The sequence below is a fragment of the Acomys russatus genome, chromosome 32 (genome assembly GCF_903995435.1).
Source record: "Acomys russatus chromosome 32, mAcoRus1.1, whole genome shotgun sequence".
Taxonomy (NCBI): domain Eukaryota; kingdom Metazoa; phylum Chordata; class Mammalia; order Rodentia; family Muridae; genus Acomys; species Acomys russatus.
The window spans coordinates 47,157,240-47,170,155 of NC_067168.1; the positions used below are offsets into that span (position 1 = coordinate 47,157,240).

At 59.1% G+C, this 12,916-nt stretch overlaps 1 protein-coding gene across 1 annotated transcript; it reads left to right on the forward strand.

The window, feature by feature from the left end:
• On the forward strand, nucleotides 1-7,711 carry Zbtb47 (zinc finger and BTB domain containing 47). Its single transcript, XM_051140265.1, has 6 exons — nucleotides 1-116; nucleotides 2,401-3,879; nucleotides 5,782-5,929; nucleotides 6,675-6,790; nucleotides 7,160-7,304; nucleotides 7,437-7,711. The coding sequence occupies exons 1-6, from the start codon at nucleotides 114-116 to the stop codon at nucleotides 7,709-7,711; spliced, it is 2,166 nt and encodes a 721-aa protein (XP_050996222.1). The 5' UTR covers nucleotides 1-113.
• The last annotated feature ends 5,205 nt before the right edge of the window (nucleotides 7,712-12,916 follow it).

The window sequence follows — 12,916 nt, forward strand, 5'->3', positions numbered from 1 at the left end:
GGGCCCTGCGCCGGGGCGGCCCCCAGCGTGGCGCTTCATGGAGCGGCCCGGGCCCGGCCGCCGGGGGCAGCGCGATCCTGCGGGGCCCTGTGAGCTCCCAGTGCCGCGGCACCATGGTACGCCGGGCCCTGCCTGTCCCTCCGCTTATCCGCCCACCTGCGAGCGCTGCCTTTCGGAGCGCACGGCCCCGCGGGACCCGGTACGGGGGCTAGGGCGACCTGGCCCCTCCCCCGGGGCCTAGGTCCTATCTGCTGGGTGTCCCGGGCCGGGAGTGCAGCGTGGTGGCGCGGCTAGGGGGTGAAATTCCTGGGGTGGGGGTGCTGGCGTGGAAGGCCAAGGTCTTGCTGCGCACGGGCGGAGGGGGGCGCTTCTCTGCGCCCGGACGGCGCCGCCCCGGGGCTGGTAATGGGGGGTGCGGGGGGCGGGGGAGGAGAGAGTCGGATTCCCGTCCGGGCCTTGGGCCACGTGGGCGCTGCAGCCGCTCTGCCGGAGATTGGGACGGCTTGGGCCAAAGGCGGGGTTGGGGGGGTGGCGCCCACAGCTGGAGTGGAAACTCCTGTGTGACCTTGGGCCGGTCCCCTGCCGTCTCTGAGCCTGTTTCCCAGGCCTCTGCAAAGAAGGCATCCAGAAGCCGTGAGCCTGTACCCCTGGTCGGCTTGGGCACTCCCACGCTGCCCATGGAGAACCGGGTGTCTTGACTGCCCCCAGGTTTCACCAGATGGCCTTCAGGAGTCCAAAGCTTGTGGCCTCTGCAGGTGGCCTCCTGTAGGGAAAGGCTGCAGTTGCAGCTGGCATAGCCAGGTGGAGAGAGGCCTCCTTAGCTTCAGGGACCTGAAGCATTGGGCTGAGGCGGCACAGCTAGTGGGCATTGAGCGGGAGGGGCCCTGCCACTCTTCGGCGGTGTCTGGGGTCCATGGCTGGGCAGGCTGGGGTGTGTCTTTAGGGATGTGTGGGTTCCTGCTAGGCTCAGGTGGCCTTTCCCAAGCAGGTGGGCCTGGGGAGATCTATAAAGGAAGGACAAGGGCCTTTCCCTGTCACCATCTAGCCCCTCAGTCACCCGCAGGTGCAGTGACTGGGGAGGACGCAGCTACAGACCCGTCACCTCCGCCCACACCTCGCTTTCAGAACTCGCTAAGCTGTCCGGCCACTCGGAGTGTCCCCCGGCAGCAGGGTGGCAATGCCTCTCTGGGCCTTAGGTTCTCCATCTGCTGCGGGACTTGGTCCCAGAGGGTGAATCAGTGAGTCAGAGCCGAGGGATGGGCGGGGCTCCATGCCACGTCCCAGCTAGATGGCCTGCAGTCCCAGACAGAGTCAAAGATAGGTGGCCTGGGTGGTGAGGAAACGTGAGGAAGGTGGTGGCCACTGTTTGTGGGCCTAGGGTGAAGAGCGGGCATGTCCAAGGCTACTGATTGGAAGGGCAGCTGGAAGGCTCCCTGGGGCTCGCCTGCAGCCCAAACAGCTTCTCCCTAAGAGTGCTGAAAAGGGAGCTGAGACGACATCCCCTCTGTCCAGCCTAACCACTGCTGACAGGAGAATGGACTGACAGGGGACAGCTGCATCCTTGAGCCTGGAAGGCCCATTGGGGCAAATCAGTCAGACACAGGAGGCAGAGCCTGTAGAGCATCCAAAGCTGGCCTGTGGGGCTAGACTGGCCGGTGTATGCTGAGCCGCAGGCCAGGTAGAGACAGCTCTACCAAACAACCTCATGGTAGGACTAAGCAGGCCTCTGTTCTGGGCCCTTTACAGGCTCCGCCTGAGCCTAAAAGACCTGATAGTCTGGTCCAGTGGTCTCTAAGGTCCCTGGGCCTCTCCAGGAGCTGTGTCTCCAGGACAGGGCCACCCTGGAGCTTCTGGGTCTGGGCTGGGGTCTCTTCTTGGGAGTGTAGTGAACAGAGAAAACAGCCCATTCCCCCACTGAGGAGAGCCCCGGGGACAAGAAGCTGCTGTGGCTGGAGGGGCCTGGATGTCTTTAGCCTGCTGTCTTCTCTAGGCCCTACAGGCCTTTACTGATCACTGTCCAAGCGAAGGGTCCCCCAGATACAGGCTGTGTGTTGTCGTGGAAGCTGAGTCTTCCGCTGTCCAGGGGTTCGAAGCTGGGCAAGCCCAGGAAGGTCAGGACACACTGAGGGACAGTGGGGTGCCCTGTAGGGGCACCGTGCCTAGGGATCCTGGGGGGACCCCTAGGGTATGCACAGAGGAAGAGCAAAGGGAGGAGGCCCAGAGTGGCCACCTGGGCTCAGGTCCCAGGTCAGTGTAGCCCTAGGAGCACCTGTCCCTGCCGTGCACCTGGTACCCCCTGCCTTGGCGACTGGAGCAGACCATCTCTGATGGCACCTCCCACACTGTGGGCAGGTGCGGGCAGCGGCTGGCCCTCACCTTTCCTGTGTCCTGGCCCCGCAGTTGCTGGTTGAGAAGACTACAGACTCCCCGGCGGCAGAGTTCTCGCTGGTGGAGGACGTGGCCCTGCACTTCACCTGCTTGATGGGCCGCCTGAACGAGCAGCGCCTCTTCCAGCCGGACCTGTGTGACGTGGACCTGGTGTTGGTGCCCCAGCACAGCGTGTTCCCCGCACACAAGGGTGTGCTGGCCGCCTACAGCCAGTTCTTCCATTCGCTCTTCACACAGAACAAGCAGCTGCAGAGGGTCGAGCTGTCTCTGGAGGCGCTGGCGCCTGGTGGCCTGCAGCAGATCCTAAACTTCATCTACACATCCAAGCTGCTGGTGAACGCGGCCAACGTGCAGGAGGTGCTCAGCGCGGCCTCGCTGCTACAGATGGCCGACATCGCAGCCTCCTGCCAGGAGCTGCTGGATGCCCGGTCTCTGTCGCCCTCGAGCCCTGTGGCCCTGGCGCAGCCAGCTGCCAGCTGTGCCCCGGTGCCTCCACCACCCTACTACTGTGACATCAAACAGGAGGCGGACGCCCCAGGCCTACCGAAGATCTATGCCCGAGAGGGCCCTGACCCCTACTCTGTGCGTGTGGAGGATGGGGCGGGGACAGCTGGGGACGTCAGCTCTGCCACGCCTGGGCCGGCACAGCCGCTCTTTAAGGAGGAGAAGGAAGGAGCACCTGAGGAGGCTGAGGCCCCCAGTAGCCTGTGCAAGCTGGAAAGTAGAGAGGGGCTGGAGACAGAACTGGGTGCCTCCAGCACCTATGGGCGCCAGGAGCAGTCACAGATCATTGTGGAGGTGAATCTTAATAACCAGACACTGCATGTGTCCACTGGGCCTGAGGGCAAGCCAGGTGCCACTGTGGTACTAGGCCAGGGGGATGGGATGCAGGGACGACACTCGGAAGAGGAGGAGGAGGAGGAGGAAGGAGGAGGGAGTGGAGGGGAAGAGGAGGAGGAGGAAGAGGAGGAAGAAGAAGGAGGAGGCAGCCATGGAGAGGAGGAGGAAGATGAGGAGGAAGGGCCCAGCGAGGAGGAGGAGGAGGAGCCCAGCGAGCAGGATGCTGAGAGTTCTGAGGAGGAGGCGGAGAGCAGGCAGGACCCTGCGGCTCCTGCTGGGTGTCAGGGCAGCCAGGTGGACCCTCCACTGCACAGCCGCATGTCCACGCGGTCCCGGGGACAGAACACCAGGCGCCGAGCCACCCCAGAGCCAGAAGAGGCCGGCCGTAGAGGTGGGAAGAGACCCAAGGCCTCTGGGGCTGTTCCGGCAGCCCAGGCAGCTGATGGGCTGGGGGCCAAGGTGAAACTGGAGGAAAAACAGCAGCATCCATGCCAGAAATGCCCCCGGGTCTTCAACAACCGCTGGTACCTGGAGAAGCACATGAACGTGACCCACAGCCGCATGCAGATCTGTGGACAGTGTGGGAAGCGCTTCCTGCTGGAGAGCGAGCTGCAGCTGCACAGACAGACCGACTGCGAGCGCAACATCCAGGTGAGCTGCGCTGCCCAGACAGTGTCCAGGGCTGGGCCAGACTGGCTGTCAGAGGCGGGGGGGGGGGGGGGGCCGCACAGGGGGAGCAGAGGGGGGGGGCGGCACACGGGGGGAGCAGAGGCTTGTGGCAGCACCCATACCAGAGGGGCAAGGGGCTGCAGGGGGTGTGTGGGAGAGATACCTGAGGCCAGGGCGCAGTAGGAACTGGGAAGGATGTGTCTTAACAACTCCGTAGGCCCGCAGAGCTGCCTGCGGAGTTACATGGGTTGTACACTACACCAAAGTGCACAGAGGAGAAAGGCCTGGAGAGGGCCCCACCCTTCACTTCCCACTGTGTAGAGCTGCAGATAGCCAGTTGGGAGGAAGTCAACTCTGTGGAAGCAACAGCTGCCCTGGGTCTGGAGAAAAAAAGACTGGATGAGAAATTTGGAAAGAACTGTGTATAGGGGGCAGTGGTGGGGGTCGGGGGGATGCCAGGATGGCTGCCAGGCATTGGGCCAGTCTGCATCTGTCTGAGCACACCCCAGCATGTGCACGCGCGCGCACACACACACACACACACACACACACACACACACACACACACTGGTTAAAAGCTTTTGCCAGTCTGCATCTGTCTGAGCACACCCCAGCATGTGTACACACACACACACACACACACACACACACCACATCACACACACTACACACACAACACACACAGACCAGGTCTAAAGGCTTTTGCCAGTCTGCATCTGTCTGAGCACACCCCAGCATGTGTACACACACACACACACACACACACACACACACCACATCACACACACTACACACACAACACACACAGACCAGGGCTAAAGGCTTTTGCCAGTCTGCATCTGTCTGAGCACACCCCAGCATGTGTACACACACACACACACACACACACACACCACATCACACACACACTACACACCCCACATACACACACACACACACAGCGCACTGGCTAAAGGCTTTTGCTTTTTCTGGCTCAGGAAGGGGGAGGGGGGAAACCTGGGCCACAGGTAGGCGGGTGCTAATTGCCTGCACTAATTGCTAATTGTGATGCCAGTGGTGAAAGTGTAACCTGGTGAGCTGCCCCCCATTCTGTGCACCTGTTTCCTGCTCCCCATTCTGTGCACCTGCTTCTTGCCCCCCATTCTGTGCACCTGTTTCCTGCCCCCCATTCTGTGCACATGTTTCCTGCCCCCCCCCATTCTGTGCACCTGTTTCCTGCCCCCCCATTCTGTACACCTGCTTCTTTCCCCCCATTCTGTGCACCTGTTTCCTGTCCCTGGGCTGTCCCCCATTCTGTGCACCTGTTTCCTGCCCCCGGGCTGCCCCCCCATTCTGTGCACCTGTTTCCTGCCCCTCATTCTGTGCACCTGCTTCTTTCCCCCCATTCTGTGCACCTATTTCCTGCCCCCCATTCTGTGCACCTGTTTCCTGCTCCCCACCCCCGGCTGCCCCTCAGCTATTCCTGCTGCACCTTGAGCCACTCTGAGGGGCCGAAGCCCTTCCCGCTTCCTGCCCAGACCCCAGCCTCTGGGGCTTCGGGTGGCACAAACAGACAAGCATCCAGGAGCACCACCCTCAGTCCACCCGCCCTCCACTGCCTGAGGGGGGCCCTGGTACCCTCTGCAGCCTGTACAGCCAACACTGACAGGAACCAAAAGGCTGCTCCACCAAGCAGCACAGCTGCCACGGCCCCTTGCCTGGGGAAGGCCTTAGAGGGGAGATCCTGGGAGAGGCCCCCAGCATCCCTGCATGTAGGTGTAGAATAATCAGCCTGGGAGCATTAGAGCCAGCCGCCTTCTTACCAGCACACTTCAGGTGGGGAAACTGAGGCCCTAGAGAGGCCAAGGCTAGCTCCGGGTCACAGCCGAGGCTATTCCCTTTTAGTGCATGACGTGTGGCAAAGCCTTCAAGAAGCTCTGGTCCCTGCACGAGCATAACAAGATCGTGCACGGCTATGCGGAGAAGAAGTTCTCCTGTGAGATCTGTGAGAAGAAGTTTTACACCATGGCACACGTGCGCAAGCACATGGTTGGTAAGTCCCCGCCAGTGCAGGTGTGGGCAGAGGATGGGCCGGCTTCTCGCCATGTCAGAAAGGACTCTGCGTCCAGGTGGTAGGAAGCGGGAAGCAGCCCTGTGCGCCGGGGTGCCATGCCTGGGCAGGCTGGCAGGTGGGAATCCAGCTGGGACGCTGGTGGACAGGCTGTGGATCCAAGGAAAAGAACAGCGTTTCCTGAGTCACACGGTCCTGTCTCGGTGTGACAGCAACCAGGCCTCTCAGGCTTTCTCACCTTTGGCCCTCACAGGGCTTCAGGCTGCTCTCCAGGGGCCACACCTGGACACAGTAAGGAGGCCTCCCCAAGTGTGCTAGCCACCCCACTCAAGCTAGGCCACATACCCTCTAGGTGGGCCTGACTTAGTGTCTGGATTCTGGGCTCCAAGCACCAGGGAGGAGTTAACCGAGGCAGACAGACAGTCCCCGGCAGATGTACCTGCCTTGCTCCACAGCATAGTGTAACCTGGACTGGACTGGGACTTTGGGGTCTAAGTGTTGGCCAGGGGCATGCTGGGTAACCAGTGGTGGTTTTTAATCTGGGAGGGCTGTCATCGGCCTTTGGTGTCACTGGACCCAAGACTGAAGCCTTCACCTGCTGCTGTGTTCCATTGAGTTCAGTGTCACCCCCAGGAGACTGTGGGGTGCAGGTCTGCCAGAAGGCAGGTCTGCAGGTGGGGGTTCAGGTAGGTGCCCTGGAGAAGTGACAGCCGGCACCCACCCGCAGCCCACACCAAGGACATGCCCTTCACCTGTGAGACCTGTGGGAAGTCCTTCAAGCGCAGCATGTCGCTCAAGGTGCACTCGCTGCAGCACTCGGGAGAGAAGCCTTTCCGCTGTGAGGTGAGCTCTGCTTTGGTCCCACCTCCACCCGCCGCCATCTTCAGGGATGGGGGGTGGGGGGAGGGAGGTCAGAAGGAGCTGCAGGCCTGGATCGGTGGCACACACCTGCCATCCCAGCACTTGGGAGGCGGAGACGGGCGGGTGCGGGAAGCTCGCTGGCTAGTCAGCAGAGACTGGGCAGAAAGTGCCCAGGCCACTGAAAGGCCCTGTCTCAAAAAAACAGCTAATGTGGAAGGCACCTGAGGAGACACCAGAGGTTGGCCTCTGGCCTCCACACGGGGTATGTCCATCAGTGTGCATCAGTGTGGACACACACACGAAGGACGACGGTGTCTGTAGCTCTCCATCTCCCCCCCCCACCCCCCACAGAATTGCAACGAACGCTTTCAGTACAAGTACCAGCTGAGGTCGCACATGAGCATCCACATTGGCCACAAGCAGTTCATGTGCCAGTGGTGCGGCAAGGACTTCAACATGAAGCAATACTTTGATGAACACATGAAGACGCACACAGGTGCGTGCACTCCACCTGGGCCTCAGTTTACCCCTGGGCTTCCTTGTCCCTGAGCTGGGAGGGGGTGGGGTGGGGTGGGGCGGGGCGCCAGGGTCGGGCCATGAACACCCCTGCTGCCCCCTCCAATTTCAGGGGAGAAGCCGTATATCTGTGAGATCTGTGGCAAGAGCTTCACCAGCCGCCCCAACATGAAGAGGCATCGGCGCACACACACGGGAGAGAAGCCCTACCCGTGTGACGTGTGTGGCCAGCGTTTCCGTTTCTCCAACATGCTGAAGGCGCACAAAGAAAAGTGCTTCCGCGTCAGCCACCCGCTGCCCAGCGACCCTGCTGCCCTGCCCGCCGCGCACCTGCAGCCCACAGCCCCGCTGTTCCCCACGGCAGCCCCCAGGCTGGACACTAACTGACCTCCACCTCCCAGCACAGGCCCCCCTTGCCCCGCAGCCAGGACAGCAGATACAGTCTGGGGGCTGGGCTGCAGCTGGATACCCCTGGCCTTGGGTCCTGGTGCAGCTCCTTGGAGATCTTACTCCTGATCTCTGGGAGTAAAGGAACAGAGAGGGACCCGGTTGGCTGCGCCCCTCCAGGTGAGGGATGCTAGAGGTAGCGAATGCAGGGCAGGGAGACCTCTGGGCTGCAGGCAGGGCCTGGGCCAGCCTCACCTGCCCATCCTCCGCTACCGTGACCCCTTAACTTACTCCCTAGGATGGGAGGGTTTGGGGAGAATTTGAGTGCATCCCTGTTGCAGGAGTTGTAGACCCAGAAAGGCATGACAGGATGCCAGGTATGGCTGGGTAGGGGAGCGGCGGGCGGGGTGTCAAGGCTGCAGACCACCCCCCCCCCTGCATGGTGCAGAGCGGAGCCATTGGGGGCTGGTCTCCATGGGTTTCCTTAATACATCCCTAACAGGCAAGTTCGGGGATCCCCAGTGGGCAAGAGAGCCCCAAACCCTGGAGAGACTGTATCTGGGTGCTGGAGACCAAACCTCCAGGGGGTAGAACACCCAACTTGCCAGCCCTAGCTCTTCCAGGGGTCCTGCAGGAGGAGGAGATCCCAGGGGTGGGCCCCATAGGGGCCTCAGGCGAGTAGTTCAGGGTTTCACGGTGCTATCTGTGGGGCACAGGGCACCCCTGTCCCTTACCAGCCTGCCTGGCTGGACTCCCCCCTTCCCCCTCTCACCAGGAGACACACATGTCTATGTCTGCTCCCCAGAGGCCCACATGAGGCCTCAGCCCCTCCTGGGGCCAGGCCAATACCTGCCTCTTGCTGGCTCCTGGTCCCTTTTGCACTCTGCACTGTCTGGGGTTTAGCTCCACAGCCCTGCCAGGGAGAGAATCCAGTGTGTTCAGGCCCCTATGGGAGCAGTGCTTGCTGTTGGGAGGCAGGCACTAACAGGTGACCCTTTCTGTTGTCATTTAATGTCCTTATTCCTGCATTTAAACGGGAAGAGGTTTCCATAAGCTACGTTTCCTGGTTCTGATCCCTCACTGTTTATTAGCTTCTGTTTGTTACACTCTGCACCTTATTTCCCCTCCCCTCCCCCTCCCCCCCTCCCCGGCATGTGCCCCAGGGGACTGGCAGAGGGTGCTGGACCTCAGATGCCCATGGAGCTGGGACAGAGGGCTGGGGACATTTTAATCATCAATAAATGAAGCACTTTATTCTGTACAGGTGTGGGCAGGCCCAAGGTTCCCGGCTGACTCGGCTGTCCTCTGGGCAGGGAGGGGCTGAGAGAGCAGTTTGCCTGTGTGGGCGCCTCTTCACAGCCTGAAGAGTCAGGCTTAGAGGCATGCCCTCAGGTCTCCTGCGGCCACTGAGGAGACAGGTGGGGGCCCTGTTTGGGAAGGCAAGGTTTTCCAGTTGGCTGCAGACTCCTGATCTGCTGCCCAAGGTTGGGCTTCTGGTTCCTGCACTGTAGCTCTTCATCCACTGGCACCCTTAATCTCTGGGCTTCCATGATGTCCTCAGGGAACTTTTGCCTGGCAGCTCTCCACAGCTGGCTTACATTACCCCCCTTCCCACCTACCCACCCCCCCAAACGAAACCACTGCAAGGGGTCACCAATTCATCACCGGCTGGTCCTGGTGGCCTTCATGGGACCAGGGACTGTGGTCTATCTGGCCATTCATCAATAAGCAGCAATCTGAAGAGCAGATTAATTACACTTTAGCACACCCTCCCCTAGGGGCCAGACCTGGTTCCCGGGCACTGGCTGGGATGGTTGCTGTGTAGAAGGTGGGTACAGCCCTGTCTCTCTGAGGCCCCTATGTGCCTGGTGCTACACTCAACACTCTGCCCGCATGGATGGTCGTCCCCCCCCCCCTTGCTATCCGGTGCAATAAGCCCCTCTGTGCGGCAGAATAGGGGTTCTTAACAGCTTTCACACTTTATTTTTAAAGAGACGGTCAAGTCCATGAATGTTGACATGAGGGAACCGGAACATAGTGGCTACTTGCCTGGCCCAAGAAATGGTAACCTTGGGACTACCACCTCCTGACAGACTTGCTGGGCCTGGGCCTGCTCTTCTGAGACAGTGCAGGCTGCTTTGGTCTTGGGGCAGTTGGTGGGGAGTTCCTATGAAGGCACAGAGGGCCCAGAACCCAGGGATGACCACTTGTGCGTCCCTTCACAGGGGTTGTGTACGACACTCCCATGGTCCCACAGTGGGGACAGTAGGCATCTGAGCACGTTGGGTGACGGGAATAAACTCAGTTCTGCTCCTGGCCCCTGACACAGCCTCCTCTTTACTACGTGCAGGTGTCCTAGCATCCCAGCGCACCAGTCCTACGGGCACTTAGGCCTTCCATGGGGCCCATCTTTGTCCTTCAAGGTTGGGACAACATGGCCCCCATGTTGGGTCTGGGTTTTGGGTCAGACACAGGAGGGCCTGAAAGTACTGGGGTCTGCTGAGGCGGTCACCCCCATGGTGGAGCCCATGAGAGTCTAGGGCCTCGGTCACAGGAACCTGGACAGCAGGGCCCGCTCTTCTCTTCCACCTACTCAGCCCTGTCTGGCACTTTGGGACACCAGAAGCTGTTGAGAGAGTTCTCACATATACTTCCCGCTGCTGGTGCTCTGCTTGGTGGAATTCTGGGCCTTGGGGAGGGTGCAGGTGGGGAGGACATGGCTGGAAGAACTCTACAACTGTGACCTGTCACCCACAGGTGCACAACGCCTCAGGCAGACCTGGAGGCCTAGGGTGGGGCTGCTGCAGTCTCCTGCTTCAGAAGAAACAGGCTGTGCTCACATCCTTGAAAGCTTGGATGAGCTGGATCATGGCCGTGACACCTGCACGCAGGAAGCAGACGCGGGAGGGTTAGGAGTTCAAAGCCACTCTTGGCTACATAGTGAGTTCCAGGCCAGCCTGCCCTGTGGAATTGACACCCAGGCTCAAGCCTAAGGGAAGACACATGAGGCTGGGACACAAGGGGATTTCTTGGGAGGGTCGTGTTGTGTTCCTTTCTCTCACCTCTGTACTCCGTCCTTCAGCCTGGCGCTACTTTCACACAGGGCCCTGGGCTAGCTAGGCTGTGGCATGTCTGGGGTACTTCAGTTAGCACAGGTCCTGCTGACTGGGCCCAGGTCCCTCTGTCTCACCTCTTGCCCCCAAGCCTGGCTGGGAAGGCCGTGTGCCCAGTCTATGCGTGCTTGGTTCTAAGGCCTGGTAGGTAGGAGCAACGAGAGTGACACCTACACTGCAGCTTAGTGGTACTTTGCATCCTCTCCATGCTATGATGTGGCTTTTTAGCTGTGTTTGGTCACACGGGTAAAGTTTGGTCCCACAGGAGTGATAAGCCACCCCCACTTCAGCAGCATGTTTCTAGAATCTCTTGTGGACACAAAAGCACCTTGGTCTTGGGTTTCCTCAGGCCAGGCTGCCAGACAGTCTACTGGGCTGAGGGGAGTGGGACACCTGAAATCCCAGGTGGCTGAGAGTTGAGACAGGAGGATTGGTTGAGCCCAGAAAGTTTGAGGCCAGTCTACAACATAGACCTTGTCTCAAAATGAATATCGTGTGTGTGTGAGTGTGTATGTGTGAGTGTGTGTGTGAGTGAGTGTGTGTACGCGCCTGCGTGTGCATTCATGTGTGTGAGAGCCAACATGAACACATAGAGGTCAGAGGGCAGCCTCCAGTGTCAGTTCTCACCTTTTGGGGGTTGAGGCAGGATTTCTTGGTTTTCTGGCCTCTACGCCTTCGTGTGTTCTTACATCACAATCTCCCATCTTCCCACGGAGCTACTGAGATGTCAGGTTTGTGTACCATGCTTAGCTTCATATGCACCCACTGACTCATCTCTCAAACTAATTCATGTATGCGCACGTGTGTGGGAACTGGGAACAGGCGCACACACACACCCTATGTAGCTGAATATGACCACTGAGTCATCTCCCAAACAAATTCATGCATGTGCACATGTGTGGGAACACGCACACACATCCTCTGCAGCTGAATATGACTCTGAGCTGCTCATCCTGCTTCTGTGGCCCCCAAGCACTGGGAATCAAGGTCTTGTGCACACTAGGCAAACACCCTCCCCTAATACACCAACTTTCCATGTCTGTGTGTGTGTGTATGTGTGTGTGTGTGTGTGTGTGTGTGTGTGTGTGTGTGTGTGTGTGTGTATGTGTGTGTATGTATGTGTATGTGTGTGTGTATGTGTGTATGTGTGTGTATATGTGTGTGTATGTGTGTGTATGTGTGTGTGTGTGTGTGTGTGTGTGTGTGTGTGTGTGTGTGTGTGTGTGTGTAATATAAAGTATGGGGAAAGGATGTGATAAAAAGGTGGTGGAGGAAGGAGAAACCTGCTAGCTCTGCATAGATGGTGGTCTTTGGGGCCTTTGGGGAGTGGGGAGCCCAGGTCCCACCCACCCTTCTACAGGTCTCCAGGGGCAGTTGAGCACCACCCCACTTTGAACTCCATTTCCACACCCTTGCCTAGCTGGAGGTGAGGCTTTTGATGCCCTGTGGCTACACCTCATTTCCCACTCCCCCCTGGGGCTTCTGGGAAAGACCAAAGTTCCCTGTAGCTGCCCCGCCTGCATGAGGAAACAGAAACACAGAACTGAAGCCACTTGCATAAATAAACACTGACTGACACAGGAATTACATCCCAGGTCTGTCCAAGGCCAAGCCACTTGCACTATAAATCCTTCACCATGCCCCTTCTGCCCTGGGACATGGACAGGTGTCAGGACAGGGACTGTTAGTTGAAAATGGCAGGACCCATCTATCCAAGTCAGAGAGTGACTGCACACAAGGACTGAGCACAGCTAAGTCTTCCAACCACTAGGATTCCACCTGAAGCAAACCCAGCCTTGTCCGAGGGAGGGGTGACGGCTGCTCGGTCTTCTACGGAGTCTATAGTGTGTTTATCTGTGCTTTCTCCTGCTCTGGAGATCCCCACATGCTTTGACACAGGCTTGTGTAGGACAAAAGTTTGCCTGTGAGGTCTAGTTGTTCACACTCTCCCTTTTATGTTCTTAGAGCTGAGGACTCATTCCCTGATCCAACATACAAAAGACACTCTCCTGCATCCCCCAAAACGTGTACAGCCCACGGCTACATTACTGAGCCACACTTGTTTATTTTATTCTCTGGGAGTCAAATCCAG